The sequence below is a fragment of the Ursus arctos genome, unplaced genomic scaffold (genome assembly GCF_023065955.2).
Source record: "Ursus arctos isolate Adak ecotype North America unplaced genomic scaffold, UrsArc2.0 scaffold_29, whole genome shotgun sequence".
Lineage (NCBI taxonomy): Eukaryota > Metazoa > Chordata > Mammalia > Carnivora > Ursidae > Ursus > Ursus arctos.
Genome location: NW_026622974.1, coordinates 18,404,669 through 18,432,175, shown reverse-complemented (window position 1 = coordinate 18,432,175; position 27,507 = coordinate 18,404,669). Strand labels below are relative to the sequence as shown.

Sequence of the window (27,507 nt, the reverse complement as noted above, 5' to 3'; positions counted from 1 at the left end):
TTTCTTCCCAGACTAATTCCATGTTCTTTCCTTCAATATATTATACAATTATACCTTGCATTTAAATGTTCTTTTCTCTCATATTGCATTAAAAATCATTTTCAAAGTCTATTTGGAAATAAAATGTATCTTGATTCTTTAAAATTTCCCTAGAAGTTATTTGAATTTTAGAATTATAAGTACTCAGAAGAGCATGTATTTCACTCCATGAAAACATTTAGTCACACAAAAAATTTAAGCATAACATGCTCTATGTAATTTGTTTGACTAAGCATATTTATTATTATTTAGTGTATAGTTCTGACAAGATTGGTTATATGATTTCTTGGTGAAATTAATCAGCACACACACACACACACACACACACACACACACACGATCAATGTTATTGCTAGGACCACTTATCTAGGGACTGTCCTTAATTTTTTCTCCCTCCTCCTTCACTTCCTATCTATAGTTAGGAGAGGATGTCTTACCTTCAAGATTTATCCCAAGTCTGGTCACTAGTGACTCTTTAACCTCAATCATGTATGCTAAGTCTCTGTCATTATTTCCTGGCTTTTACTCTTTTCCTTCTATTCTTAATCCTCCACACATGAGGTAGACCATAATTCAGGAGTATTTATTGAATTAACGAAAGAATAAAGTCATTACTCACATTGATTAGCTTTGATAGAATAACTCACATTCATTGTAAAGTCCCTGGATCATGCAAAGAATGTTCTCTCTGAAATGCCTGGGAAATAAGGAATTTATTTTAGAAAGATAACTTAAAATATGCAAATGCCCAATTTTAAATTTGGTTTTAAGAGAAAAGTTCATTTATGTTAAATAACTGATTTTTTATGAAACAAGATAATTGTGATTTCTCTGTTATATGTTATTATATGTCACTTATATTTAAAAATATGAGTCTCTATAATGTGCCAGTTACAAAAAGAAGTTTAACCACAATAAAATAACTTGTGTAAAGTATTGCTATACAGACACTGCCTAACACATCAATTTTATGGCTACTGATGTTTCTAAAATCTTAAGCCTGCTGTATTCTGAAGGTCAGAAAAATGCTAGGTAGAAATGTATGAGAGATCACTGTTAAAAACTCTACACACCCAGTTTAGAAAGTATGAATTAAGGGGGTGCCTGGGTAGCTCAGTTGGTTGAGCGATGGACTCTTGGCTCAGGTCATGATCTCATGGGCGGTAGAATCAAGCCCAGACTGGGCTCCACACTCAGTGGGCAGTCTGCTCAGTGATTCTCTCCCTCTGCCCCTCCCCCTGCTGGGGTGTGGGGGGGGGGGGGGCGCGTGTGCATGCACATGCGAATGCTTTCTCTAAAAGTGAATAAATATTTTATTTTATTTTTTTTTAAAGATTTTATTTATTTATTTGACAGAGAGACAGCCAGCGAGAGTGGGAACACAAGCAGGGGGAGTGGGAGAGGAAGAAGCAGGCTCCCAATGGAGGAGCCTGATGTGGGGCTTGATCCCAGGACTCTGGGATCATGCCCTGAGCCGAAGGCAGATACTTAACAACTGAGCCACCCAGGCGCCCCTAAATAAATATTTTTTAAAAAAAGAAAGTACGAACTATGACTTCAGAAAAAATTACATGTATTAAGAAAGTGACTAGAATATGGAGGTATAAATTCAGATATGCAAATAGAATCCCCTTCACTGAAATTTTATTCATATTTTCAGAATGAGTTTAATCTAAAGTTTAAATGATTTGACATTGTTTATGCTTGGGGCTATAGAATATACTAAACTACAAACATAGAGCGGATATTAAAAATATTTTTAAAAATATTAGAAAAATGAAAAGCTATTCTTGACACATAAGAATTATATAGTATGATTCTTCAGTCCAGCCAGTTGCATTCCCTATTTCTCTTTTAACCATGCTTTTTTAACCTGGAGATCAGTTTCTGGCTCCCTCTTCAGTGAAATTTTGCCTTATGTCTCTAGTGCAAACATTGCTTTGGTCCTTTTAAGTTTAACATATAATAATGAGAATAATAATAGAAACGACAATGCTTTTGACAGATACTTTTCTAAGCACGTTGCTCATATTAACTTAGTTAATCCTTACAATACACCAAGAATTCTTTCCTAATTTCCAGGTGTCAAACTGAATCAGACATATGCTGCTCATATTCTAAAGCCAGAGTTTGTTTTGCTGTTTTTTTGTTTTGTTTTGTTTTTTGTTCTAAGCCAGAGTTTTAACCACTGTCTGGAACTAATTTTGTAGCAATTACTTCCAGTCCATTAAATCTTGCATTATTGTTTGCACTTGTCAGTCTCAAAATCAGTCTCTCTCTCTTTCCTTCTCTTTTTCACCCTTCCCTCTACCTCTCCTCTTCCTTCTGCCTATCCCTCTCACTCAAATCAGAACATTGAGCTAGTCAAAGTCCTCAGTTCATGTGACATTATCATATAGTTCTTTTAAGAACTTTTCTTGAATTGTAGTTTTTAGTGTTTCTTCAGTTTTATTGCTTTAGTTTTTCAACTTCTTGGAGCTCCAGGTATATGTACCTTGGTCATCATTTCCTGTCTCACACATCTTTCATTTTCTCTCAAATCCTTTTAACTTTCTGATTTTATAGTAGTGCTTAATTCTTTCCTCTGATTTTGTTTCTCTTTTTTTGTTATTTAGTCTTATTTCTAGTTTATTTTTCATTTATGAACTAAACCCTTTCTAGTTCATTCCTGAGCTCTGATAGCTCTTTTCACATGTTCCTCTAATTTATTGGTTCTTACGTAACCCATTTCTATTTCTGATATATACCCCTCTTTTATTACTTTTGTAGTTCTACTTTTTCCCCTCATTTAATATATTTTTCTGCTTTGTTATCATGTTTCTCTCCTGCTTTCACTTTCTGTCAATATATTATTTAGTTCATTTTCCTTTTTTGTTTTCTTATATAATATACTTGTATGAGGTTCAACACAATCTGTTTCTCTTTTTAATGTTTAAGTGAGAGAGATTTGCCTGTGCTTTTAGGAAGTTTCTCTTGGAATAGACTGTTCAGTTAGGGTGTTGTCGTTGCCTTATGTTCCATTAGGACTTTGCTTGAAGCAGATTTTCCCTCTCAGAAGGGACTTATTTTTAAAGAAAGACTTTTTTTTTTTTTCCTGAGATCCTAGAGTGCTTGTGCTACTATAGCAGCCTCAGCTTTTTCCTCACGCATTGTATAGTCTCCATTGTTCAGCTTTTTCCTCATGCATTATATGGTCTCCCTTGTTTACTTCACAATCACTCATCATTGGGAGCTTGTGTAGTCTTGTCCCAGTTTTATGTTTTTCTTTCTTTCTTTCTTTCTTTTTAGATCACTGAGAATTCGACATTACAGGTCATCTCTTCTTTTGACGATAAGTACTCGCTTGAAATTTCTGTGTTCTAGGACTCTTGGACCATCTAAATGTTCCTTTTTCATTTTTCCACAATCTACTGCACACAGGACCCAGTAGGTTCCTGCTGTTTTCAGTGTTTTCAGAAACCCACTTTTTACGTAGGTTTCTTGTAGATCATCTGGATTATGGGGATAATTTCAGAGTTTAGTTTTTTTTTCCTCCCCTTTATTATCCTAGGCATTCATCTTGTTTCTATAGGAGAATTAGGTGAGGTTAAAAATCTAAGCCATTGGGTGGCTGCCTAGGTGGCTTAGTTGGTTGAGCGTCCAACTTTTGATTTCAGCTAAGATCATGATCTCAGGGTCATGAGATTGAGCCTTTAATGGGCTCCTCACTCAGTTCTGAGTCTGCTTGAGAGTCTCTCTCTCCTCTGCCCCTCCCCACATTCTCTCTCTCTCTAAAAACAAACAAAAAAAATCCTTAAAAAAAATCTAGCGGCAATTGGGTGGCTCAGTTGGTTAAATGTCTGCCTTCAGTGCAGGTCAGATCTCAGGGTCCTGGGAGCAAGCTCCACGTCAGGCTCCCTGCTCAGCGGGAAGTCTGCTTCTCCCGCTCCCTCTGCCTCTTCCCCTGCTTGTAGACTTTCTCTCTCTGTGTCAAAATAATAATAATAATAATAATAATAATAATAATAATAATAAAATTAAGTAAAATAAAATAAAATATCTAAGTCATTGGAGGGAAATGGAAGTCATATAAATACAGCTGTTCTGTTTGTGGGAATGTACCTAGCATATTTTATAGAACAAAATAGTAGCATTTGGTCAAATTAAGTATGTGTATAATGTAAGAACCAAAATTCCACTCATATACATATTACAAAGAAATTCTTACATAACTCTTTCATTCCAAGATGGATCCAGTATATCACATTGATTTACAGCTTTTAACCCAACATCGGAGAATATATACCCATTCCAGATAATGTTTATAAATCCTTACCAAAAATTTACCCACTAAGAATTCCTTCACTGAATTCTAAAATATAGAAATAATGCTAACAATGCAATTAAAAAAAAAAAAAAGAAAGAAAGAAATTAGGGACGCCTGGGTGGCTCAGTCAGTTAAGTGTCTGCCTTAGACTTAGATCATGATCCCAGGGTCCTGAGATTGAGTCCCACATCAGGCTCCCTGCTCAGAGGGGAGCCTGCTTCTCCCTCTTCCTGCCACTCCCCTGCTTGTGCTGTCTCTCTCTGACAAATAAGTAAATAAAATCTTTTAAGAAAAAAGAAAGTAATATCAAAGTAGAAGACAGGCTTTGCCATCTGGACATTTTTAAAAGTGTTTAAATTGGGTCACCTGGGTGGCTCAGATGGTTAAGCGTCTGCCTTCGGCTCGGGTCATGATCTCAGGGTTCTGGGATCAAGCCCCACATCAGGTTCCCTGCTCAGCGGGGAGCCTGTTTCTCCCTCTCCCTCTACCGTTCCCCCTGTTCCCCCTGCTTGTGCTCTCTCGCTCTCTCTGTCAAAAAAATAAATAAAATCTTCAAAAATAAATAAATAAAAGTGTTTAACTAAACAACATTTTGGGAATAACAAAATGAAATTGCAGAAATTCTGCAAAGAAGTTATAATTGAAGCACAACTAATCAGAATAGACAGGCATAGCTAAAGAAGTTTTATAAAGAAAGTTCACAGTATTAAATACTTCTATCAATAAAAATATAAAAAGAAAATGAATGAATTAAATATGCAAATTAAAAAGTTTTAAAAAATAAAATAAACCAAGAAAAGCACAATTAAGAAATTATATGCCCAAAGAAAATGAGGGAAAAGTGAAGCAAAAGCAGAACTAAAAATTCCTTCAAAATACCTTTGTACCTGAAATCTGCAAAAATCACTAACCTATATGAAGGAAAATACAAATAAGAAGAAGGAATCTTGTGTTTGTGAATTGGAAGACTTAATATTGATAAGATGTCCGTAATACCCTAAGAAATCTACAGATTCAGTGCAATCCCTATTGTATCCCAATGACATTTTTTTTTTTTTTGCAGAAATAGGAAAAAAAGTCTAAAACATATATGGAATCTCAAGAGACTCCAAATAGCCAAAATAATTTTGAAAGAGAATGACAAAGTTGGAAGCTTCACACATCCTATTTTCAAAATATAAGACATTGTAAAAAAAATTATATATTATATGTAATACATTGTGTGTGTGTGTGTGTGTATATATATATATATATATATATATATATATCACATCTTCTTTGTCCATTCATCAGTCGATGGACATTTGGGCTGTTTTCGTAATTTGGGTATTGTAGATAATGCTGCTATAGATATCAGTGTGCATGTATCCCTTCAAATTAGTATTTTTGTATTCTTTGGGTAAATACCTAGTAGTGCAATTGCTGAATTATAGGGTACTTTTTATTTTTAACTTTTTGAGGACCCTCCATACTGTTTTTTAGAGTGGTTGCACCAGTTTGCATCCCCACCAACAGTGTAAGAGGAAAAAGAAAGAGAGAGAGAGGAAACCAAGAAAGAGACTCTTAAATATAGAGAACAAACTGATGGTTACCAGAGGTGGTGTGGGTTGGGATATGGGTTAAATAGGTAATGGAGATTAAGAAGTGTGCTTCTGGGGGCGCCTGGGTGGCACAGCGGTTAAGCGTCTGCCTTCGGCTCAGGGCGTGATCCCGGCGTTATGGGATCGAGCCCCACATCAGGCTCCTCCGCTATGAGCCTGCTTCTTCCTCTCCCACTCCCCCTGCTTGTGTTCCCTCTCTCGCTGGCTGTCTCTATCTCTGTCAAATAAATAAATAAAATCTTTAAAAAAAAAAAAAAGTGTGCTTCTGATGAGCACTGGGTATTGTATGGAAGTATTGAATCACTGTATTGACACCTGAAGCATTGCACTGAATGTTAACTAACTGGAATTTAAATAAAAACTTAAAAAAAACCCAAAAAAACAAAAACATATATGTATATAATACAGTGCAACAGTAATAATGATAGTTTGATACTGGCATAAAGATAGAAATATAGACCATTGGAACAAAATATAGGGCCCTTGTGTATATGGTCAAATGTTCTTGAACAGTGGTGCCAAGAACATACAATGAGGAAAGGACAGTCTTTTCAACAAATAGTGTTGGGAAAACTGGATCTCCACATGGAAAAGAATGAAGCTGGAGTCTTATCTTACACCATACATATAATTTAACTCAAAATGGATTAACGACCTAGAAGTAAGACCTAACATTATAAAACTCCTAGAAGAAAACATAAGGGAAAAGCTTCAGGATATTAGATTTGTCAATGATTTCTTGGATATGGCACCAAAGGCACAGGCAACAAAAGTAAAAATAAATGGGATTACATCAAACTGAAAAACTTCGGAGCATCAAAAGAAACAATCAACAGAGTGAAAAAGCAACCTATGAAATGGGAGAAAATATTCACAAATCATATATCTAATAAAGGTTTAATCTGCAGAGTATATAGTGAAATTCTACAACACAACAACAATAAAACACATAACCCAGTTAAAAATGGGCAAAGGACTTAAATAGATAATACTGCAAAAAAGAAATGCAGATGGTCCTCAAGCATATGAAATGATGCTCAAGATCACTAATCAGAAGAGAAATTAAAATAAAAACCACAATGAGATATCAGCTCACACCTGTTAGGATGGCCGCTATCAAAAGAACAGAAAATATCAAGTGTTGGCAAGGGTGCAGAGAAGTTGGAACTCTTGGTGCACTCTTTTTGGGAATATAAAATGGTGCAGTCATTATGGAAAATAGTATGGAGGTTTCTCAGAAAATTAAAATGGAATTGCCATATGATCCAACATTCCCCCTTCTAGGTATATATCCAAAATGATTCAAAGAAAGATCTCAAAGGATACTTCCACACCCATGTCCATGGAAGCATTATTCACAATAGCTAAGAGGAGGAAGCAACTCAGATGTCCACTGATGGATGAATGGATAAAGAAAATGTGGTATATATCTGCAATGGAATGTTATACAGATTTTAAAAAGGAGGAAATCCTGGCACATGCTACAACATGGATAAACCTTGAGGACGTTATGCTCAGTGAAATAAGCCAGTCATAAAAGAGCAAATACTGTGCTATTCTACTCATATAAAGTATCTAAAGTGGTCAAGCATAGAGACAGATAGTGAAAAGCTGGTTGCCAAGGCCTGTGGGAAGGGGATGGAAAATGAGTGTTTAATGGGTCTAGAATTTCAGTTTTGCAAGATGAAAAAATTCTAAAGATCTGTTGCACAACAACATAATAGACTTTCACTATTGAACTGTACACTTGAAGTGATTAAAATGGTGAGTACTGTTATGTGGTTTTTATTACAATAAAAGATATTTTCTTACTATAGCTTCTATCTGACTAAAATCCCAGTGGGTACAAGGTGAATACACCCATAACCAAAAGTTAACTCTGGGGGCACCTGGGTGGCTCAGTCGGTTAAGCATGACCTTTAGCTCAGGTCACGATCCCAGGGTCCTGGGCTCGTGCCCCACGTCGGGCTCTCTGCTCAGCAGGGAGTCTGCTTCTCCCTCTCCCCCTGCTCCTGCTCTCTCTCTCACTCTCGTGCGTGCGTGCTCTCTCTCTCTCTAATAATAAATAAATAAAATCTTTAAAAAAAGAAGTTAACTCTGTTGTAATCTCATAATTTTGGTACTATGGAGATAAACGCTAAAAATAAGACAATGAATGCTTAAAAAATTATTGAACAACTATGGTCATTAACAGATAAAACATGAAAGGAAAACAAAATACTAAAATCTGTGTAGTTTAACATTGAACATAAGCCTGCCTTAATATAGAATATGTTTTCCCAATAATATGGAAGCTAAATGTAAGGAGAGACCATATAAATAAGTATAAAACATTGTTCAACTCCTCTACACAAAACTGTTTAGTTATTGCTAGATGATAATGGGTGCCTTTAAATTTTTATGGATACCTGTATTGTCTAAACATTCCATAATGAACATACATTAATTATGAAATAAAGAATTATTTTAAACTAAAATTTAAAAGGAAAGGTGTCGTATACATTGTTTTCTCTGGTTTTAAAATCAGGCAAATTTGGCTTATACCATTCTGTGACTATACAGTTGACAAATGCAATTACTGAGCTTTTAGTCATGTAGATATGTCAAGAAAGACGAGATAACTCCCTGAAAGGATCAGAAGGGCATTTTTAAAAGGAATGTAGAAATTAGCAGAAAAAGCAGTGGAAATGGTATTTTTTTAGCTCCATTTCTTGATGGAGAATTTATTGGAATTAATCAATTGATCAAATTGCAAACATCTAAAAATGCCAAGGGTAGTAGTAGTTTGGTAGAGAACAAATAATGTCAAACAAATTAAATTTATTGTATGACGGAGTGACATGGGGGAAACCATACGTTTGATAGATTGGGGATTGAGTCTGTTTCAGTGTGTCCCACATTACAATTGCCTCAGCAAACTAGGAAGTATGGTATTAGATAGGCCATGTACCCAGAGGGCAGCGATCAGAAGTTCACTGTCAGTATCAGAAGATAGAATGAATATTCTTTCTTTGAAGTTGTCAGAGTTCTGTGTGTAATTATTATATAAGGGATTGAAAAACCTGAATAGCAAATGCTTCTTGGCTGAAAAAGACAGTCAGTTAAAGTGGCTTGTTAATAATCTGGAGTGGAAAAGTAAGAATCTGATGCCATCGTTCTAAGTAGAAATTATAGACATATTACATATACCTTCTTTTCAAGCAGGCCAGTTTATTTTAAGATAATTGTCGTTAGGGAAATTGCAGCATATACCTGAAAAGAGTGATTGCAAATTATGCAGTGTAGCATTCATTCTGCCGTTATTTGAGTAAGCAATGTAATCTTACTTCAAAAAGATTTTTTAACAATTCCACGTGAGCCAAATAATATACTAAAAGATTTCCATCCGGAATGTTACAGGGATTTTATACAGGATATGTAAAATCATTTTGGAAAAGATGCTGATTACACATAAAATAACAAAGAACAAAGCTGTTAGATGCAACACAGTATTCCTTTTACCTCCAGAAATAGTCAGATCTTTACAAAATAATTGTTTCAAAATGCAATATAAATTAATTTGAACTGAGAATTTCCATACTTAATGGGTATTATCCCCTTTCCTTTACTCCAAAATTACAGAAACAAAATGTTCTTGTTCTGTCTCTAACAAAACTAAAGAAAACAAAACAAAAATCCTGTCTTAATAGCTTTATTTATTCTTTACCCCATACATAAATTTGCATGTATATATATATTCGTTTTCTAATTGCTCATTTTTCCCATCAGAATATAGGTTCCATAAAAGCAGAGACATTTTTTTGTTTTCTGTTTTATCTGTGGTACCCACAGTAGGGGTTTAAGAATCTTTATGGAATAAACTAATTTTAAAAAGAAAGAATAAATAAATATTGCACATTTGCTCAAAAATATCCATTTCGGGAATAGTCTCATAAGGCGAAAGTAGTGATTCTTTTTAAACATATGCACAGATAATTTCATAATGATGAATATGAATGAAAGCATTTACAGATTTAATCCTTTAAAAGACTTTGCCGTGACCCCCTTTTAAATTCCCTTTAAGTTTTGTTAGAATATAAAAATAACATGCTGTTTATCTTTACTATTCAATTTGATAATGGATGATTACTATTTTCAATTATTTTATTGTAGCAGTAATTCTGAGTAAAAATGAGACATATAACCTTAAAATATGTATTTTTCTATTTATTGTCCCTAAGAAAGCTATGTTCATTTAGATATTTTAAATCATTAAAGGGCATATTCTTCCTTGTGTTTTGTTTGAAGATGCTGCTAATTAAGTTCATTGTTTGTTTCGTGGAAGGCAGTCGTACCTTCAATGGTAACTTTTTAGTTTTAGTTGACAGAGGTCATCTTTTTTTCCTTTTTTTAAGATTTTATTTATTTATTTATCTGTCAGAAAGAGAGAGAGAGCACAAGCAGGGGGAGTGGCAGGCAGAGGGAGAAGCAGGCTCCCCACCTAGCAAGGACTCCAATGTGGGACTAAGTCCCAGGACCCTGGAATCATGACCTGAGCCGAAGGCAGTCGCTTAACTGACTGAGCCACCCCAGCCGGCATCCCAACAGAGGTCATCTTAACGTGTGGCAGCAGCATGCACATAGCTGTTAACAGGTGTTTCAATTCTATCAGGGGTTTTCAAAATCTTTTTTAAGAAGGTGAGTAATAAGAACAATCATTTATGATAACTTCTCATTTTGCTTACTGTTTTTTTTTCTTGCTTTTTTTTTCAGAAATTGAAAAATTTCAAGGTTCTGATGGAAAAAAGGAGGATGAAGAAAAGAAATATCTTGATGTCATCAGCAACAAAAACATAAAGCTCTCAGAAAGGGTATTGATTCCTGTCAAGCAATATCCAAAGGTACTGCAATATATGCTCTGTTCTCATAGAATTAAGAAAAAAATGATAAAATTAAGATTTGATGTTTTATTCATTGTCTTTCATGAAATAAATATTTAAAACTTCATTATATTAGTATACACATATATATGATACTGATATAGAGGAAAGAGAAGTCTTTGAAAGTATAACGATGAGAACAATTTTCAGCTAAAGACCATAGCACTTTTATTCTGTGAATATGGGAAGCATAATTAGATATTTCAGTTATTTATTTAACATGTAAGTGGTTCAACAATTTGTCCAAGTATACATACTCACTTGATTATGTTTTAGTTCATGTTACAATGTCTATTCCTATTATAAAAAAGAGTAGAATTAATGATACTAAATGTACAGCATTGGGCAATCCACACGAAATTATTATAACTAGGAAAGTATTCTAGTCTTTATTATACCCTTTGATTATAACCTCTAGTCTTATGTAGTCAGGGTTCATTTATAAAAATAATTACCTTACTGTTCTCTTGAGAGTACTTTTTCCCTGGACATTTTCTTATTATATAAGATTATATCACCACAATCATGACACGGCATTCAATGGCATGGTTTCATCACTTACATTCATAAATTCGAATGGGTGAAAGGAGTTGTTTTGTTTTTTTTTTTATTTTATTATTTTTTTTTATTTTATTTATTTATTTATTTATTTTTTTTTTTTAAGATTTTATTTATTTATTTGACAGAGATAGAGACAGCCAGCGAGAGAGGGAACACAAGCAGGGGGAGTGGGAGAGGAAGAAGCAGGCTCATGGCGGAGGAGCCTGATGTGGGACTCGATCCCAGAACGCTGGGATCACGCCCTGAGCTGAAGGCAGACGCTTTAACCGCTGTGCCACCCAGGCGCCCCTGTTTTTTTTTTTTTAATAAATTAAGTATGCTAACAATGGAAACTCAGATTCAATCTGGTAATTTACTTCCTGAAGAGTGAGTTTGAAACAAGGACCATGTAATTATCCTAATAATAAAGATTAGAGAAATAAATGCTGTAGTTTACCAATTGTCTTCTAATATGATAAATTTTAGTAAATATTATTAAGTGGAATGTTGTGTTTATAATTATTTCAAACAGGAATAAATTGTGGCAGCCAACCAAACCATAAAATTTAACTTTTAGATGAGGCTTTCGGGCATGCAAGTTTTGTGAGTTTTTTTTAACTAGATTTACTCTATTGCAAGAAAGATGCATTCAGTAGATATTTTACAATTAAATTTTTTCAGATTTATTTCATAATCATGTTTTTATGAATATTAAGTTTGGCAAAGAATTGTACATGAAAATGTTTACTTAGTAATGAAATGTGGTAGAAATATGAATAGAAATGTCTTTTTTAAAGGAATTTGATTAATCCATTATGAAGTACAAGATTCTCTTTCTAAATCATATATTTAATATTATGTAACTTGATACTGTTTCTCAGAATAGCACTTGTCTCTTCTCTGGTTATAGGAAAGCCAGTGACAGACTCAGTATCTCCTTCTCAATAAAATGCAGCTCTATATCTCTGACCAAATTAGGTTGGCAAGATGTGAAAGGCATTTCAAGTCCTGGTGGCTTTTCAAGTGACAGCATGAGTGATTTTATACTGAAGATTGCAATAGTCTATATTTGATGCTTAATGCTGAATACTGAAACAAGATACTGTATCGTGTCCAATTTTTGTGTGAGATTTAATTTTATAATTTATGGGAAGATGATCAAATAACAAAACTGCCTAATTGTATTGAAACAGCCCATATCTCACTAACAAATTATTGTACCTCCAGAATTTTTAGAATCGCAGAATGTTTAAGCTGGGACTAATTTTCAAAATCACAGAGTATATAAAAGTTTTATTTTCCAAATGAGGTAACTGGGAAATATGAATTACTCAAGAACGTATCTTTGTTGCAGATGGAGATATTTAGCGAGGTAGCTATTATTGTAGATTCTTCACTTTTTTGGGAGCCATTACATTTTTAACTTGACTGATAATGCTCACATTTTTGTATTACTTGTTCATGTAAAATATGGAAGAATGTGAGGAATGAGGGCTCCTAATGATTAGTACTCTTTTGGAATTTTATCAAGTAACAATTTATACCTTAGAAAATTTGCCATTCTTAATTGATGAATAGAATGCTAAATCACTTTAAATTATTTTTAAAGGGGTGTGCATTTCATACATCCAGTTATCACAATGAGAAAAGTCTTAGAGCACTTTTACAGAGAAAGGTACTGAGAAACAGAACAGAACAGAATCATCTATCAAGTTGACCTACATTTGTTTTCATTTGCTTTTATAGTATAAGAAATTAAAACCAACATTCTGAACACCGTATCTTATTTCAAAAGTGGTGGTTCCCTCCTGCTGAGTGATTATTGCCCACCTCTCATGAAAATGTCGGTGGGGCTAAGATTACAGTCACCGCACTTGAGCAGCATTGGATGTCCATTTGGGAGCTGTAAAGTATATGGTGTGGTGTGATACTATGCACTGTTGAGCAGAGCACAACAGTATTTATGGATTTAAAGTTTAATCTTTTATAGTAAAAAGTGAGTTATCCCTCAGGGGGTACATTGGAGAAAGACCTACTTTTCACAACTTCTTTCAGAGCCATCTCTCCCCTTGATGCCTGCTGTCTGTTTGATCCGTTAATTAGTGTGGTGATGACACAATCCCCTCCAACAAAGGGCAACAAATAACTCTGGGACTTCTTGAGGAAATGACCTTATCCTCACTTTACTACGTGACCTTTTTGGATAGATTTGATTTCAATTAGTCTTCAATATCAAGTTAATTTGCTGACTTAATTGAGTAACACAAGGAATTGAAAGATGTTTAAGATTTTGAATTAGAGAAAATATAAAAATGCTGTTCAAACACGTTAAGAATGATTTATCTAGCTATCATGCTTTATGTTTAATCACTTAGTTTTGGGGAAAATATATCATATTATCAAATTATTATAATGAACAGCTTTTCTTATTTGTTTTTAATATTTTTGTTTACAGCAAGATTAGTCAGGAAATAGACTATGCACATATATTGTTTGCATTTACAGATGTTTCAGAATCAGTGCAATTATTTCTTGGTAGTCAGGTCTCCAAAGACGCAACATGTGGCAGTATGTTCTCCACAATCCTAAGAGATTCATGCTGAAGGTCCTGGAGAGACTCATGCAGGACACTCACTGTCCTTAGCATGAACTCTTTCCCTCTAAATCCATACATACTATATTTCATAGTCTAATACACATTTATTTTTTAAAATTTTAACATCTCCAACTGGTATGCATATTATAATCAGAGTCATTTTACAGTGTCTATCGGGCAAGCAGTGGTCATAACTCATAACAAGTTGTCTGTAAACTTGGCCCACGTAAACTTGGCCTTGCCTTCTTGTATCCAGTTGTTTATTGTGTTGGAAAAATGCAAATTGAGTTTCGTCATTGTTTAAAATGTCTTCAAAGTTGCTTTAGGATTTAGTGTTGACATGCAAAAGCTATGACATATCCAACAAAAGAATAGAACCATACCTTGGGGTATAAATTTGGTTTTGATGAAGACAGTATTCATCCTTGGAAGTAAGAAAAATAACATGATTTCTTGGACCTCCACCAACGAGTGCCTTTATAGGACCTAAGAAACAGAGATACATATAAGTGGCTAAAGCTGTATTCTGTTTTGTTACTGCTAGACATGCAGAAGGAGTGTATCTCACAAGCATGGGCAAATTGAGAGGGCCATGGGCGGATGGGAAGGCGCCGCCTGCACTGGCAGGAGATCTGCTCGTTGCTTGCAACTATACCTATTTGGCCACCTGGGCAATCCAACCTCTCAACGCCTTTTAAAAATATCTTTTGATGTTGCCTTCAGAATCCTCTGAAATGCATCAGACCTTTCCTTCAATTAAATTTGCCTCGAGGCCCACTTTTTATTTCTCAACTTGAGTTACTGCCAACTTTTTAAAGCAATAGATCGCCAGAAGTGTAAATCGGCCCCAAATTTGGCCCCTTTTAAGATCAAACGCAGCTATGTTCCCCAGTGCTGCTTTTCAAATCAATTCCTTATGTAGATTAATGCAGAAAATTAAAGTTCCAAACTATGTTCAAAAGCACCACACTTGCCCTGTATTTCGGTTACTCTGCTCAGTCCCAGGGAGAGGGGCTGCCTTTGTGCCTGGCTGGAACCAGTCTCTGAAACCTGGCATGTCCTCTCAGGGAGCTTACTTCTTTCTTTGTACTCGAAAAGATGAAAACCCAAATCCAAATTCTTGATGAGTGGTATTTTTTCTAACTTCATAAGTAATTATCAGATCACTTAAGAATAGGTAATAGAGACCCAGGGTTACTCACTGTGGGAACTATGTATTTCAAAACCAATATCACCTCCCACAATCTTGGAAACACCTCTCTATTTTTCTAAGCAATGTGGTTTTCCAAAAGCCACTCAGTAGCTTACATCTTAAACCTGTTTTATCTTTACCAGACAGAGACTATTGCATAGTGTTGCTTTTTTACTTTTCTAAAGGAAATGGAAGAGAGGATTTGATCGGACTTTGTGATTTCAATTTCATTCATATCAGTTTCCTAGTCTCTCACCTGTGAATGTAAATCTCAATTGGAAAATAACATGACACTCAGATTCACATTTTCTATGAAAAAGAAAAACATTCCAAAATGCTATGGACTGTATTCTCTCCAGTAGAATGGCACCTGAAATAACGGTGTTTTCTAGCAAAATTCAGAAATTTGCAGTGATATTTTGTGTAGTCCTTGTCTTTTCCAATAACTTTTTCTTTTACCTAATGCGCACCCCTTGTATTTCAATATTATTTTCCATTTGGTACTTAAAATTTTTTTCATCTCCATGGAACACTGACCCATGTGTTCCTAATCCTGAATTGTGTTCTTCTCTTCACGTCCTTTTTAATGGGCTCAGCACAACCTCACAAAGTACGTCCTCATACGTCTTGAGATAATCTCTCCTTTCTATGTCTAGATCTCCTAGAGGATCTTCAGTCTGTTTTAATCTGCTGTTTCCCTTCTGCCAGGTTATTTCACATTAGCCCTCAACTGGAAAACTCAAAACGACTTCAAAAGGATCATTAAAATGCAAGTGCCTTTTGAAATGTGTCCAAACCTATATCCTTACTCAAGGGTTCCTTGAGAATGAAATGATCTTCCACCTCACGTCCCTTTCTATAATCTTACCATTCTCCATTCCCTTACTTGTTCGTTTATTTGCTTAATTTAGTGAGCCTTCAGTGAGTTTTTCTGCACCCATAGAACACAGGTGGCTCTTCTGTCATTTCTTTTCTTGTTGCAGTAGAAGTGGCTTTTCATATAGATAGACCTTTAAAAGACTAGAGAAGAAAGATCACTTAAAATCTAGAGACCCTACATTAGCAGTCTAATGGATTCCCATATTATTATTGACCTTGAAGGACTTATTGACATATGGAAGCAAGTGAATTTGATATAAATTCAAGCACTGTATATATAGGGATTCGCAGAAAAACAAACTTTCTCTGGAAAGGATACAGGGAGTAAAATTAATGCATCCCCCCTACACCAGACATCTAGATAAGGGATTACTGTTACTTGTAGTACTAAGTTAGAACCTGACTATAAGCAACTTTTTGAAAGAAATTTAGATCCATGCAGAAAAATTGTGACTTTTGTTTGTTTTCTCAAATTTAAGTGATCATTACATTTAGGTAACACATTTAGATTTCTACCATTTTATAAGTAATTTCCTAAAAATAGATGGATTTCACAAGGATATCACAAAGAATAAAACATTACAATAATTCAGTTTGAATATCAATGCAAGGGCTTTAAAATATTACCAAATGTTGTGTGCCAGTGTTCATAGCATCATTATTCACAATAGCCAAGAAGCAGAAACAACGCAAATATCCTCGACAGATAAATGGATGAGCAAAATGTGGTGGTGTGTTTGTGCGTGTGTGTCTGTGTGTGTGTACAACAGAATATTATTCAACCTTAAAGAGCAATGAAATTCAGACATCTGTTGTAACCTGGATGAATACTGAAAACATTCTAAGTAAAATAATCCAGACACAAAAGGACAAATATTGTATGATTCCACTTATATGAGGTACTTAGAACTAGCAAATTCATACACACGGAAAGTGGAATAGGGGTTACCAGGAGGTGTGGAGAGGGAAAAATGAAGAGTTACTGTTTAATGGATACAAAATTTATCTTTGGAATGATGAAAAAAGTTCTGGAAATGGATGTGGTGATGGTTGCACAATGTACTTAATGCCACCGAATTGCACATTTAAAAATAGTTAAAAATAGTTAAAATAGTAAATTTTATGTTATATAAATGTATCACAATAAAAAATAATGTCACAAAAATACTAGCGAATATATCTAAATGGCACATTATAAGCAGAATTAATTACATCCAAATGTATTTTATATCAGGGATGTAAGACTGGTTGAGTACTTAAACATACTTTTAAAAATTTACTGAATTTTAAAATAGGATCAGACAGGCATTTGATAGATTTCTCAGTCCTCATGAAATAAACATGGATATATATTCTATAATAAGTATATATTTATAATCGGAGGGAAGAAATCCTTTATTCTATAAATATTGGAAAAAGAACTACTGAAGCATTTAGGAGCAAAAGAAAAGAAAGACTAAATCCCTAACTCATCTTTTATACCAACATAAATCTCAACTGGTTTAAAATTAAATGCAAAAAAAAAAAAAAGTACAATATATTATGGGAAATTTATTTAATGGAGGGAAAGCATTTCTAAGATAGATGGAAAAATACAAAACTATAAGTAAATAATTAAAATATTTTATGACATAAAACTTCTGTACAAGCGAAAATAATAATGACGATTACCAAAATTAAAGGTCACAATTAAAATGCCAAACTGGTATAACTATTTGAGAAACATTTGAAACACGTGACAGAAAGTTCATTTTCTTTTTGTATAAGGGACTCAACTTTTCTAAGTGCACAAGAAGTTGATGATACCAACAGATAGCTATCACTCATGTACTGTTTATTTGAAATACTTCTATTTCCTGTCAGACTGACAAGTTTGATTATAACCAAAAATGATGTTAGGGTGAGGGTGAAAAAAACACTCCATAAACTGTTACTCAGAGCATTGAGATTCAGCCATTTAGTGAAACAATTTTGCAAGATCAATGAAAATCACAAAGGCACAGACTTTTGGAAGCAGTTGGATATCTAGCAATTTATTTAAGAATTATGTATTTGCAAACATATGTACTGTTAAATGAAAGTATAAAAGATGATAGTTTATTCCTCTTCAGTATAAAAGGAATATATTTATGTTTATATTTGTATACATGTATATAAGATGATAGATCATAAGTAAAAAGGAAGGAGGCCCTTTTTTATTGCAGGCTCTTTGTGTTGTTTGAATTAGTTAGTGTCAATATGTTATTTTCCTAATAAAGATACTTTAAAAATAGTTTGGGCTAATGACAACATATTAAAATAGAAATAATTAGTTGTGTTTAGAATTTTTTCCAAATAATAAAAACTAACAATTATCAAAATTTTTCATAAATCACTTTATTTTATAGTTTTTACATATATTAACTCATTTCATTGTCATAAAAATTCTAATAATTCATTCCTTCCCATCTTATAGATAAGGAAACTGAATATCAGAGGAACTCATTTGCCAAAATCACATTGCTAGGAAAGGACCAATTCAGGATTCGTATCCAGCTGCTCTAATAATACAGCTTCTTGTGAAGGTAGAATATGTTTCAATTAGGGGTGAATCGGTGGCTCAGTCAGTTAAGCATCTTCCTTCAGCTCAGGTCATGATCCCAGGGTCCTGGGATGGAGCCCTGTATTGGGCTCCCTGCTCAGCAGGGGGGTCTGCTTCTCTCTCTCCCTCTGCCTGCAACTCCCCCTGCTTGTGCTCAGGCACTTTCTCTCTCTGTGTCTCTGTCAAATAAATAAGTAATAATACAAAAAATTCTTTAAAAAAGGATTTCAATTATTGTAATGTAAGCAAATGATGTCTTGAAACATACAGTAGAATATTTGACTCCAAACATGACTCCTCAAAATTTATTATGATCTTCAAAACCAAATAAAAATTTTGTCTTAATGAAAAAATCGTACACTTCTTTTTCTGGTTTATCAGTAAGTATGTTGCTTAAATGAGAAATGTGTTCTAGAACTCAAGTTTGCAGGAACAGCTAACTTTAAAACATGAAAATAGTCCTTAAATCTGGGACCTCCTACTTAGAGAATTAAGGTTTTTTTTAAGAACCCAGTGCATATCAAACACCGAGCAAAGCACAGTGAACTATTTTATTCCTTCAAGACTACTGTAAGAGTTGTGAAGAAGAGACCAAGGTTTAAAAATATTTAAGAAGCTTTCATAAAGCCACACAATGTATTAGTGATAGTGTTAACATTGAAATTCAAGTGTGTTTGTACTAAATCCTCTCTTCTTTGCATTCAACCATTGTTATGATTCACTTTTTTTTTATATGAAGAGGCATTGAGATAACTCTGGACACAGACTGCTTAGATTGCAAAGGCCCACAGATGGAAAAGCAGATGTATATCTCCTCTGGTGTTAAGTGAGGCAGAAATAATAGACTCATTAGTTGGAGTGTATCTCATAGGTCGTATGGTCTAATCTTCTACCCAATTAGGAATCATTTCTAGAATATCTGTGATACTCATCAGCCTCTCTATGAATACCTCTAGTGATTAAAAAGAAAGTTCAATATATTATAAAACAGCTGGATCTAATAATAATAGATGTTGCTGTTCAAATTTTTTTCCTTATTGAATTATGATTTTTATCCTTGTAAGTTGCCATTAGTCCTGGTTCTGCCTTCTGCATCGCAAAAATAATCTCACTTAAAACACTTGAATCATGGTCTTAATTGAAGTATCACTGTTACATTGTCTTCATTTGGCTTCTGGACACCAGATTTATTTTTTAACTCCTGTTATAAAACTGGTTCCATATCTCAGCCTCCTGTGCTGGTTTCTCCTCTTTCACAACTGAATGTGGAAGTTTCCCAGGGATTCGCCATGGTGCTCGTCTCTATGTACATTCACACTCCCTTGGTCATCTCACCTATGACATGGCTTTACGTACCATATAAACTGATGATCCAGCCAAGACCTCTCTTCAAGACTGAGATATATGGAGCCGCCTACTTGACATCACCATGATGATGTCTAGACATCTAATATTCAACCGTTATTCTTCTGACCCCACATGTCTCACTGGTTGGCAGTACCATCCTTTTATTTGGTCAGATCAGAAACTGTGGATTCCTCTTTGACTCCTTTCTTATTCCCACACATCCTATCCAACCTGTCAGGCAAATCTGGGAATCTTGTCTTCAAAATATGTCAAGAAACAAATAGTTCTCACCACCTCCACTGTTACTTCCCTGGCCTAATAATCCTCTTCTCTTACCTTGATTACTCTGATGGCCTCAGCCTCTGTGCTTCTACAAGTTCCTTCATCTATCCCTATGCAAGTACTCACAATCCCTTTACCCCAGTTATCTCTAGTTTTTATTTTTTCCATAGTGGGTATCACCTTCTAATGGACTTTGTAATTTACTTATTTGTTATTTTTATGGTTTCTCCACATTAGTATGTAAACTGAAAAAATGCCAAGTCTCCTTGTCTTTCTCGATCAATCATGTATCCCTACCATGTAGAACAATGCCTAGAATGTAGTTAGGTGGTTTAAAAATAATTCCTGAATGAATATAGTATAACTACATAGCCTCTTTTCTAAGACAGTCTCTCTGGAGGAAATACAACTGACCCAGAGCAAGAATCTCCCTATTCTTACCTCTTGCCTCTTCTTACAGAATTTTCAGGGGACCTGTCACACTTGTAGGATTGACATCACAGTTTCTCTCAAAGAGACCCCAGTATCGCTATCTTCCCTGAAGCCCCAGTGCTGCTCTAACCTTGCCAGAGAGAACCCAAGTACAAGAAGAAAGCAATAACAGTGAAAATTTTACTCAATTCTAATGCCTAGATAATCGGTTACTTTACTTAACCAAATTTTCTATTTAAAATGACGTTAAAGGTTAACTCAGAAATTACTTTCAAGTCATTTCTGAATATCATGTTACAGTTTTATTATTTAATTATCCATTTTTAGTAAGTGCAGTATATTGAACATCATTTGACCTTTTACAAAAGAGCCTACGAGGCTTCCACATCATAATTCTGAATATTAATTCCAGTTCATTCATTCATTCAGGAGATATTTGTTGGATCTCTATGGCAGTCACTTGGTATTTGACTTGTAAATGTGAAAATTAAAAAGATGTTTTCATGGGTCTCAGGATGATCTGTGGTAGATTTAAACAATTGTCGCAGTTTGGCTTTGTACTGGGATAGATCCTGAAGCTTTGGGATTGTAGTAGTTTAAATATAAACCTGAAGTCAGATTGTCTTTAACAGTTTCCTTTAAACTTAAGAGACTGAGGCATGAAAAGGATGCAAAGATATAGGGAAAATAGGCATTATTTAAAAAAAAAAAACAGCAGATAAGGGAAAGAGGGAGAGGTGTTATTTGGGATGTAGGGTTGAAAGGAGGAGAGGGTAAGATCAGGGGAATATTTATTTTACTGTCAAGTCCTCTCAGTAGAGAAACTTTACTTTATGTGGAGGTTTTTGCAACCTGGTAATTTTTAGGTCTGGCTTCTTTGTTTCTGGAAAGAAATCTGTAAGAATATATTAAGATGTAGAGTTTTTGAGAGGCTAAAGAGAGCTGTGAAGAGACAGTATAATGTACTGGGAAAATAATAGAATTTTGGACCAGATAGAACTAACTGTGAGTCACAGCTCCACCTTCATTCAACTGTAACGGTGGAAAGTTCCTTAAACACCTTCATCCTCAGTGTTTTTCGGCTGCAACATGAGAATAATGATACGCCATGAAGTTTCATCCGGGATGCCTGAGAATATATCTGTATACTTGGCTAGTATCAGCACACAGTGTAAGCTTGCACAGGTATCATCACTAAGTTTATATTAGTTTCTTCTCTTTTTTTTTCCACTTAGTAACGTCTTTTTGGTGGGGAAGCACCTATTCTGTGCCAGGCTGTGTGTATGTGTCATAAAACAGATCATTGGAATTATTTCCTTAAGAGTTCTGTAATATCATTCCTGAAAGAGAGACATTAAACATTAATAAAAATAGGGAAAAAGTGAGCGAAAGGGGATAATGATTAAATTGGGGGTAATATAAGTTTTATTTGTTGACTGCTACGTATCAAGCAATTTCGTCTGTGATTTACAGTATTACCTGATTTAATGCATTTAAAATCTCTGTGGAATATGTACTATATAAAGAAATTGAGGCACAGATAGTTAAACTGTTTAAAGTCACATAGACATCTAATAATTAATTAAGATTGAAGAAGAGAAGAAAACTTGTGCATAAATGTTATCTTGAATATCTACAATGTTTATTTACAAACCTAAATTTCATCCTTATTTATTTAAATAGAACTGTAAAACATTGCTCACGTATAGTCTCCACTTCCCTGTTCACATGTTTGGAATTTGAGGAACTGTCATAGATTGACATTCATTCATTAAAAATGAATATTCTGCATATAATATTAAATTATGAAATGAATTTTATGTAAACTATGTTGCTGTTATTGAATATTTACATATTTAATCTATGACTCATTGCTGTGTACCAGTTTGTGTTAAAACATGAGTACATACTCTGACAGTGTATTTTGTTTACTTCCTATGTTCCCATCTGAAGACACATCTCTTAGAGGTGGAAATTGATGCTGCTGCTAGTTTATTTTTAACTACATGTACTAACTAAGTGAGAGTGAAACGTTTTGTGTTTCATTGCAGTTGGATATCTGTTAGGTAGTTCTCGAACTAACCAACAAATATTGAAGTTTCACAGAATTCTTCATTATCACTTGTGCCAGTAGCAACTTTGCTTCATTTATATGAAGCCCATGTAATGTGAAATTAGAAATCATAATCCATGGGCTTAGCTTACATCATTTTTATTTTCTTCTTTTAGAGTAAGGCATTATACTTAACCTAATGGAAAAATTATTAATTTTATGGTATCATAAAAAGCTACAAAATTAACTTTTTAGAAGAGTAACTCTGATTGCCAGAAAAATCTAATGACATACTTTTTTTGTTTTATGATTTCAGCAATAGAATCTAACAAAATGCTTAGGAGAGTATTTCCCTTTCTGCACTCTTATTTGTTGCAATTCAAATAGAATACTAATGTTAGGTCCAAAATAGAATTTATATTTTAAGGTAAAGTTGTAATGAGGAGAATTTAATTTCTGAAGTGGTCAGTGCCATTCTGAATTTTCATCAAATTAAGAAAAATTTCAAGTTTATGAACACTTTTGATAGTTTTGGTTATCTGCTGGGATCTAATTTCAAAGTCTTCAAGTAATTTTTGATTTTATAGTCTCATACTAACCATGCAGTTGACTTTATTACCAACATTTGATCATGTATCCCATTATTCCATCTTGCTTTAGTTCAATCTAAATCTACTGAATTAGTCAAAGAAATGTTTTATTGTAAGACTTAATGTAGTCTTCAAAAATTCTCTATGAAATTGACTATTAAAATGTAACTTTTTGGTTGATAAAAAATATATGGTATAAGACACACAAAAAAAGCACATAGTTTGGTGGAACTTGGGAAACATTTTTCACATGTTTATCGCTTTTATGTTTGCATCACAGATGGTTTGAAATTATTAAAAGCTTCTTTACACACAGTGATTCTGTACCTAAGCTATCAGATATAATTGGATCGATGGTATTACTAAGAACCTTTTATTTTTCTGGTACGGGTAGAATTGTTTCTGACTACACCCTGGGAAATGTATGGGGAAATACATTAAATTAACATACACAATTCTGCTGCCAGACAATATGTTGTCTAACTAGACAGAGAAATTGCTGCAACTGTATTTCACATGTGTGAGAAAGGAGTGAGCCCATTATGTACTCTGAAATTATAATGGGATTTTTCCCCCAAGACACACCGGTGGGATAGAACACTCCAATTTTCACAAAAATGGAAAGATTATGCAGAAACTATCACTTTCCCCCCATTTCCATTCTTCTTGCAAATGACTTATGTGAACTCTTGTATTTTTGTAAACTGTGGAAGACAGATCTGGGAATAGCTTATTCTGTGCATTCTAAAAACAACCATATGAGAGGAAAATTGTTTTAGATTATATGAATAGTATTTTTACATTAAAGGAAAAAAATAATAGCTTAGCAATAAAGTTGAATAAAATGAATGCATGTGCATTTTGCTACTCTGGGTGTTGTTGAGAAGAGAGCCAAACCTAGTGGCCTTAAGGTCTGCGTACTTTAAGTTGAAGATACAGAAGATACATGCATTACGGTCTTGGCCCAGGTCCCTTATGTTTGCTCTCCACCAGTCCCTGGCAATTCCATCTCCTGCCGTGATCCTCAGAACAATGTATTTGCTGATGACTTTAAAATCCAAATCTTTGGCTGATATCCTTTTTTTTTTTATTTCCAAATTTATTCAGTAACTTAGTTGACATCCTCACCTGAATGTCCTCAAGGCCACTCAAACTCAGCAAGATCAAAACCAAATTACTTCCCTTTTCAATAGAATCTGTTCTTACTCTTTTGTTCCTATTTCAGTGAATGGCACATCATCCTCTTTGTTGTGAAGAGAGAAATTTGGGTATCACTTTCGACTCTTAACTTGACTTTATAACCATCAAAGCCTATACATTCTTACCTTCTAAGCACAGTTCAAGTCCTTTCACATTTCTCTAGCCCCACGGCCACCCCTCCTCCTCTAGGCTACCATCATTCTTGACATCCACTTTTGTAATAGCCTTCTGACGTGTTTTGCAGAATTCAGTCTTCCTCCTTCTGATGTATTCTTCATAAAGGATCTAGAGTATGTAGTTTTACGTGCTGTTCTCCTGCATAAGACCTTTCAATGTTTTCCCACTGCCTAAATCCAGTCCTCGTGATACTTCTTGTATGATTTGAATGGTTTAATTCTACCTTGAATCCCGTCATCAATTGCTTCTATCTTTTGGTATATTTGTAGTATGACTAATCCTTAAAATTCAAAGCTTTGTGTGGTTGTATAACCAAAATATAAATAAAATAAAGGCATGTGGTCTTGTATTTTTAAAATAGTGACCTTTCAGTTGACATTCTTCTCTTCAGCATCATTTGTGATACTCTTTCAATTTTATCTTTTTTGTTTGCATGATCTTTTTTTTACCACTTTATCTATGCATTTTTAATTTTTTTTGTTTCTTGTTTTTCCCTCCACTTTTTTTTTTTTTTAAAGAGAGGGAGGAGGAGGGACAAAAGGAAAGGGAGAGAGAGACTCTTAAGCAGGTTCCATGCCCAGTGTGGAGCCTGACATGGGGCTCGATCTCACAACCCTGAGATCATGACCTGAGTTGAAATCAAGAGTCAGACACTCAACCACCTGAGCCACTCAGGCACCCCTTCCCTCCACTTCTTAAGATGGGTAGAAAAAACTGAGGGAATGCTAAGAAATGAATCCTTCCACAGAGAGACATTAGCAGAGATTGAGAGAGCATATAAATTGGAACCCTGCTTCCTTCTTCCTTATATAGCCTAAAAAACAGAGCTTATATTATTTGCTATTTCTTAATTAAAATTTGATGTATTCTTTAAGTATCTGGCTAGAAGTCCTATAAAGTCACTAAATAGTGAAATAATTTCAGGGGTTTTCATTCCCTTTTCCTTCCATTCAAATCTAGGTTAGAAAGTCATGCAACAGATGAAATAAGGTGGAAGAAACTAGAAATGGAAGAGAGAGGTTATCACCAGAGAACACAAACAGAATCCCAGTGACACCTGGGTGGTGTGTCCCAGGAGCCCATGCATTTTTGTTCTACCTCTATACCCACCTTTTCTGAACCAGCACTTGGTCATGCCAAATCCTTCTCTGATGCAACCTCTCATTATGCTTGGCTTCCCTCGTTTTGTCCAGGAATTATTGTGGTCATTTTAGTACAAAGATGATTAATCCAGAGATAAAAGAGCTTCTGCTAGTGAAGAAAAGAATGCAAATACCCAAGACTGTAGTACCTCAACTCCTTAAGAAAGATCTGTTTTGTGACTTTAGGGGAGGCGGGCGTGGAATGATTAAGTAGGATGTCTAAGAAAAATGTTTGAGATTGTTACCTTTAAAGTCATACTGTCAGCGCGTTAGGCAAAGTCTGGGTGGAAGACTTCTGGTGGTTGCAAAAGAATCTCCCTTAACTTATACTCATGGTTCAAGAGAACGGAGTATAATTATGCCAGACATTTTTTAAAAAGCAAAAGAATGTTCTTCATTAGGTTTAGTGAACAAGAAAAATTTGTCACTAAGGAGGGTTGAGTGAATCTGACAGTAGCTGTTCTTAAATCTCTGCCACTGTGCCCATACATCAAGATGTAATCGTGGCCTTGGGAAGCACTGATCCTATTTTATTATATTCTCTCCATGTTTTACAAAAATAAATATTGGAATAAATATTCATATCATTTATCTTTAAATGCACACTCTTAAAAAGGGGAACCATTGTGTTTAGTTATTATTCTGTGCTGTTTTAAAAACAATATAAACCTGAAACCTCTTTTTTTTCCCCTCTTATCTTTTCAAGGGCCATGCATTATGCGTTTTATCATGACACCAATCATAGCACACTCCAAAAAGCAAGTGCTTTTGTGCTATTTGAGATGAAGTATGAATGGATTCCAAAAATTTGACTCAATACTCACATTTGTTTTTCTTTATTAATAATCAGATTTTACTTTACAATAAACAAGCATTAAGGACCTTCATCATTTGCTCAGCATTAGAATTGTACAAGCAAATTTGGATTTGGAATTTGACTGTGCAGCATGTCCTGTTTAAAACACTAAGCAGGTTATTCCCTAATGCTCAATTCATTCATCGTTTATGGTAATGAATTTAAGTCTTGGAAGAGAGTGAAACTAATCCTTGAGATATGACCTTAAAATGTGAAGTTTAATGTTTATCCCATTGAGCAAGCTGTAAACTGTGAAATAATGTTTCACGATCCAGGGTTTCCCCTCCAAGCCCTTCATTCACATACATAATCACCAGTGAGCCTCGCGCGGGCCCGAGCCCCGATGCTATCAGGTGGATCAAAGCCTCCGTATCTTTACCCTGCTGTGTTCATGGAATCCACATATGCAATTTAGAGAGCTTGTAACAGGCTGAAGATATTAATTTGTTTATTTCAGATCTGAGTTATGTTCCCTGAGGGTGCTTGTCATGCACAAGTTACTTCTCAGTTATTCCTTAGGAGTAATGTGTGTGCGTGAATGACAGCCACAGAGCAGCCTGTGCCAATTTATGCCAGCCATCTCCTTGGAGCAAGCAGGGGGCAAAGGGATAAATGAACCACAGAGAGGAATTGAGTCAGGTCAAGATTTGAATATAGATTTTTCCATCATCATCTTTAATGAAATTTTGGACAGATTCCCATGAAAATTCCACATTTTCTAATTTTTAGTAACTTGATTAAGTGAGTACTAGTATACCACACTAAGAGTCCTTTA

At 34.6% G+C, this 27,507-nt stretch overlaps 1 protein-coding gene across 2 annotated transcripts in view; it reads left to right on the top strand.

Annotated features, from left to right (window-relative positions):
• The window catches only part of KHDRBS2 (KH RNA binding domain containing, signal transduction associated 2), a 540,418-nt gene that overhangs the window by 81,125 nt on the left and 431,786 nt on the right, over positions 1–27,507 (top strand). For both annotated transcript variants that reach the window (XM_044387131.3, XM_057303916.1), the window contains exon 2: positions 10,699–10,826. In XM_044387131.3, coding sequence (XP_044243066.1) covers positions 10,699–10,826 — 128 coding nt within the window. The remainder of the gene's footprint in view (positions 1–10,698; positions 10,827–27,507) is intronic.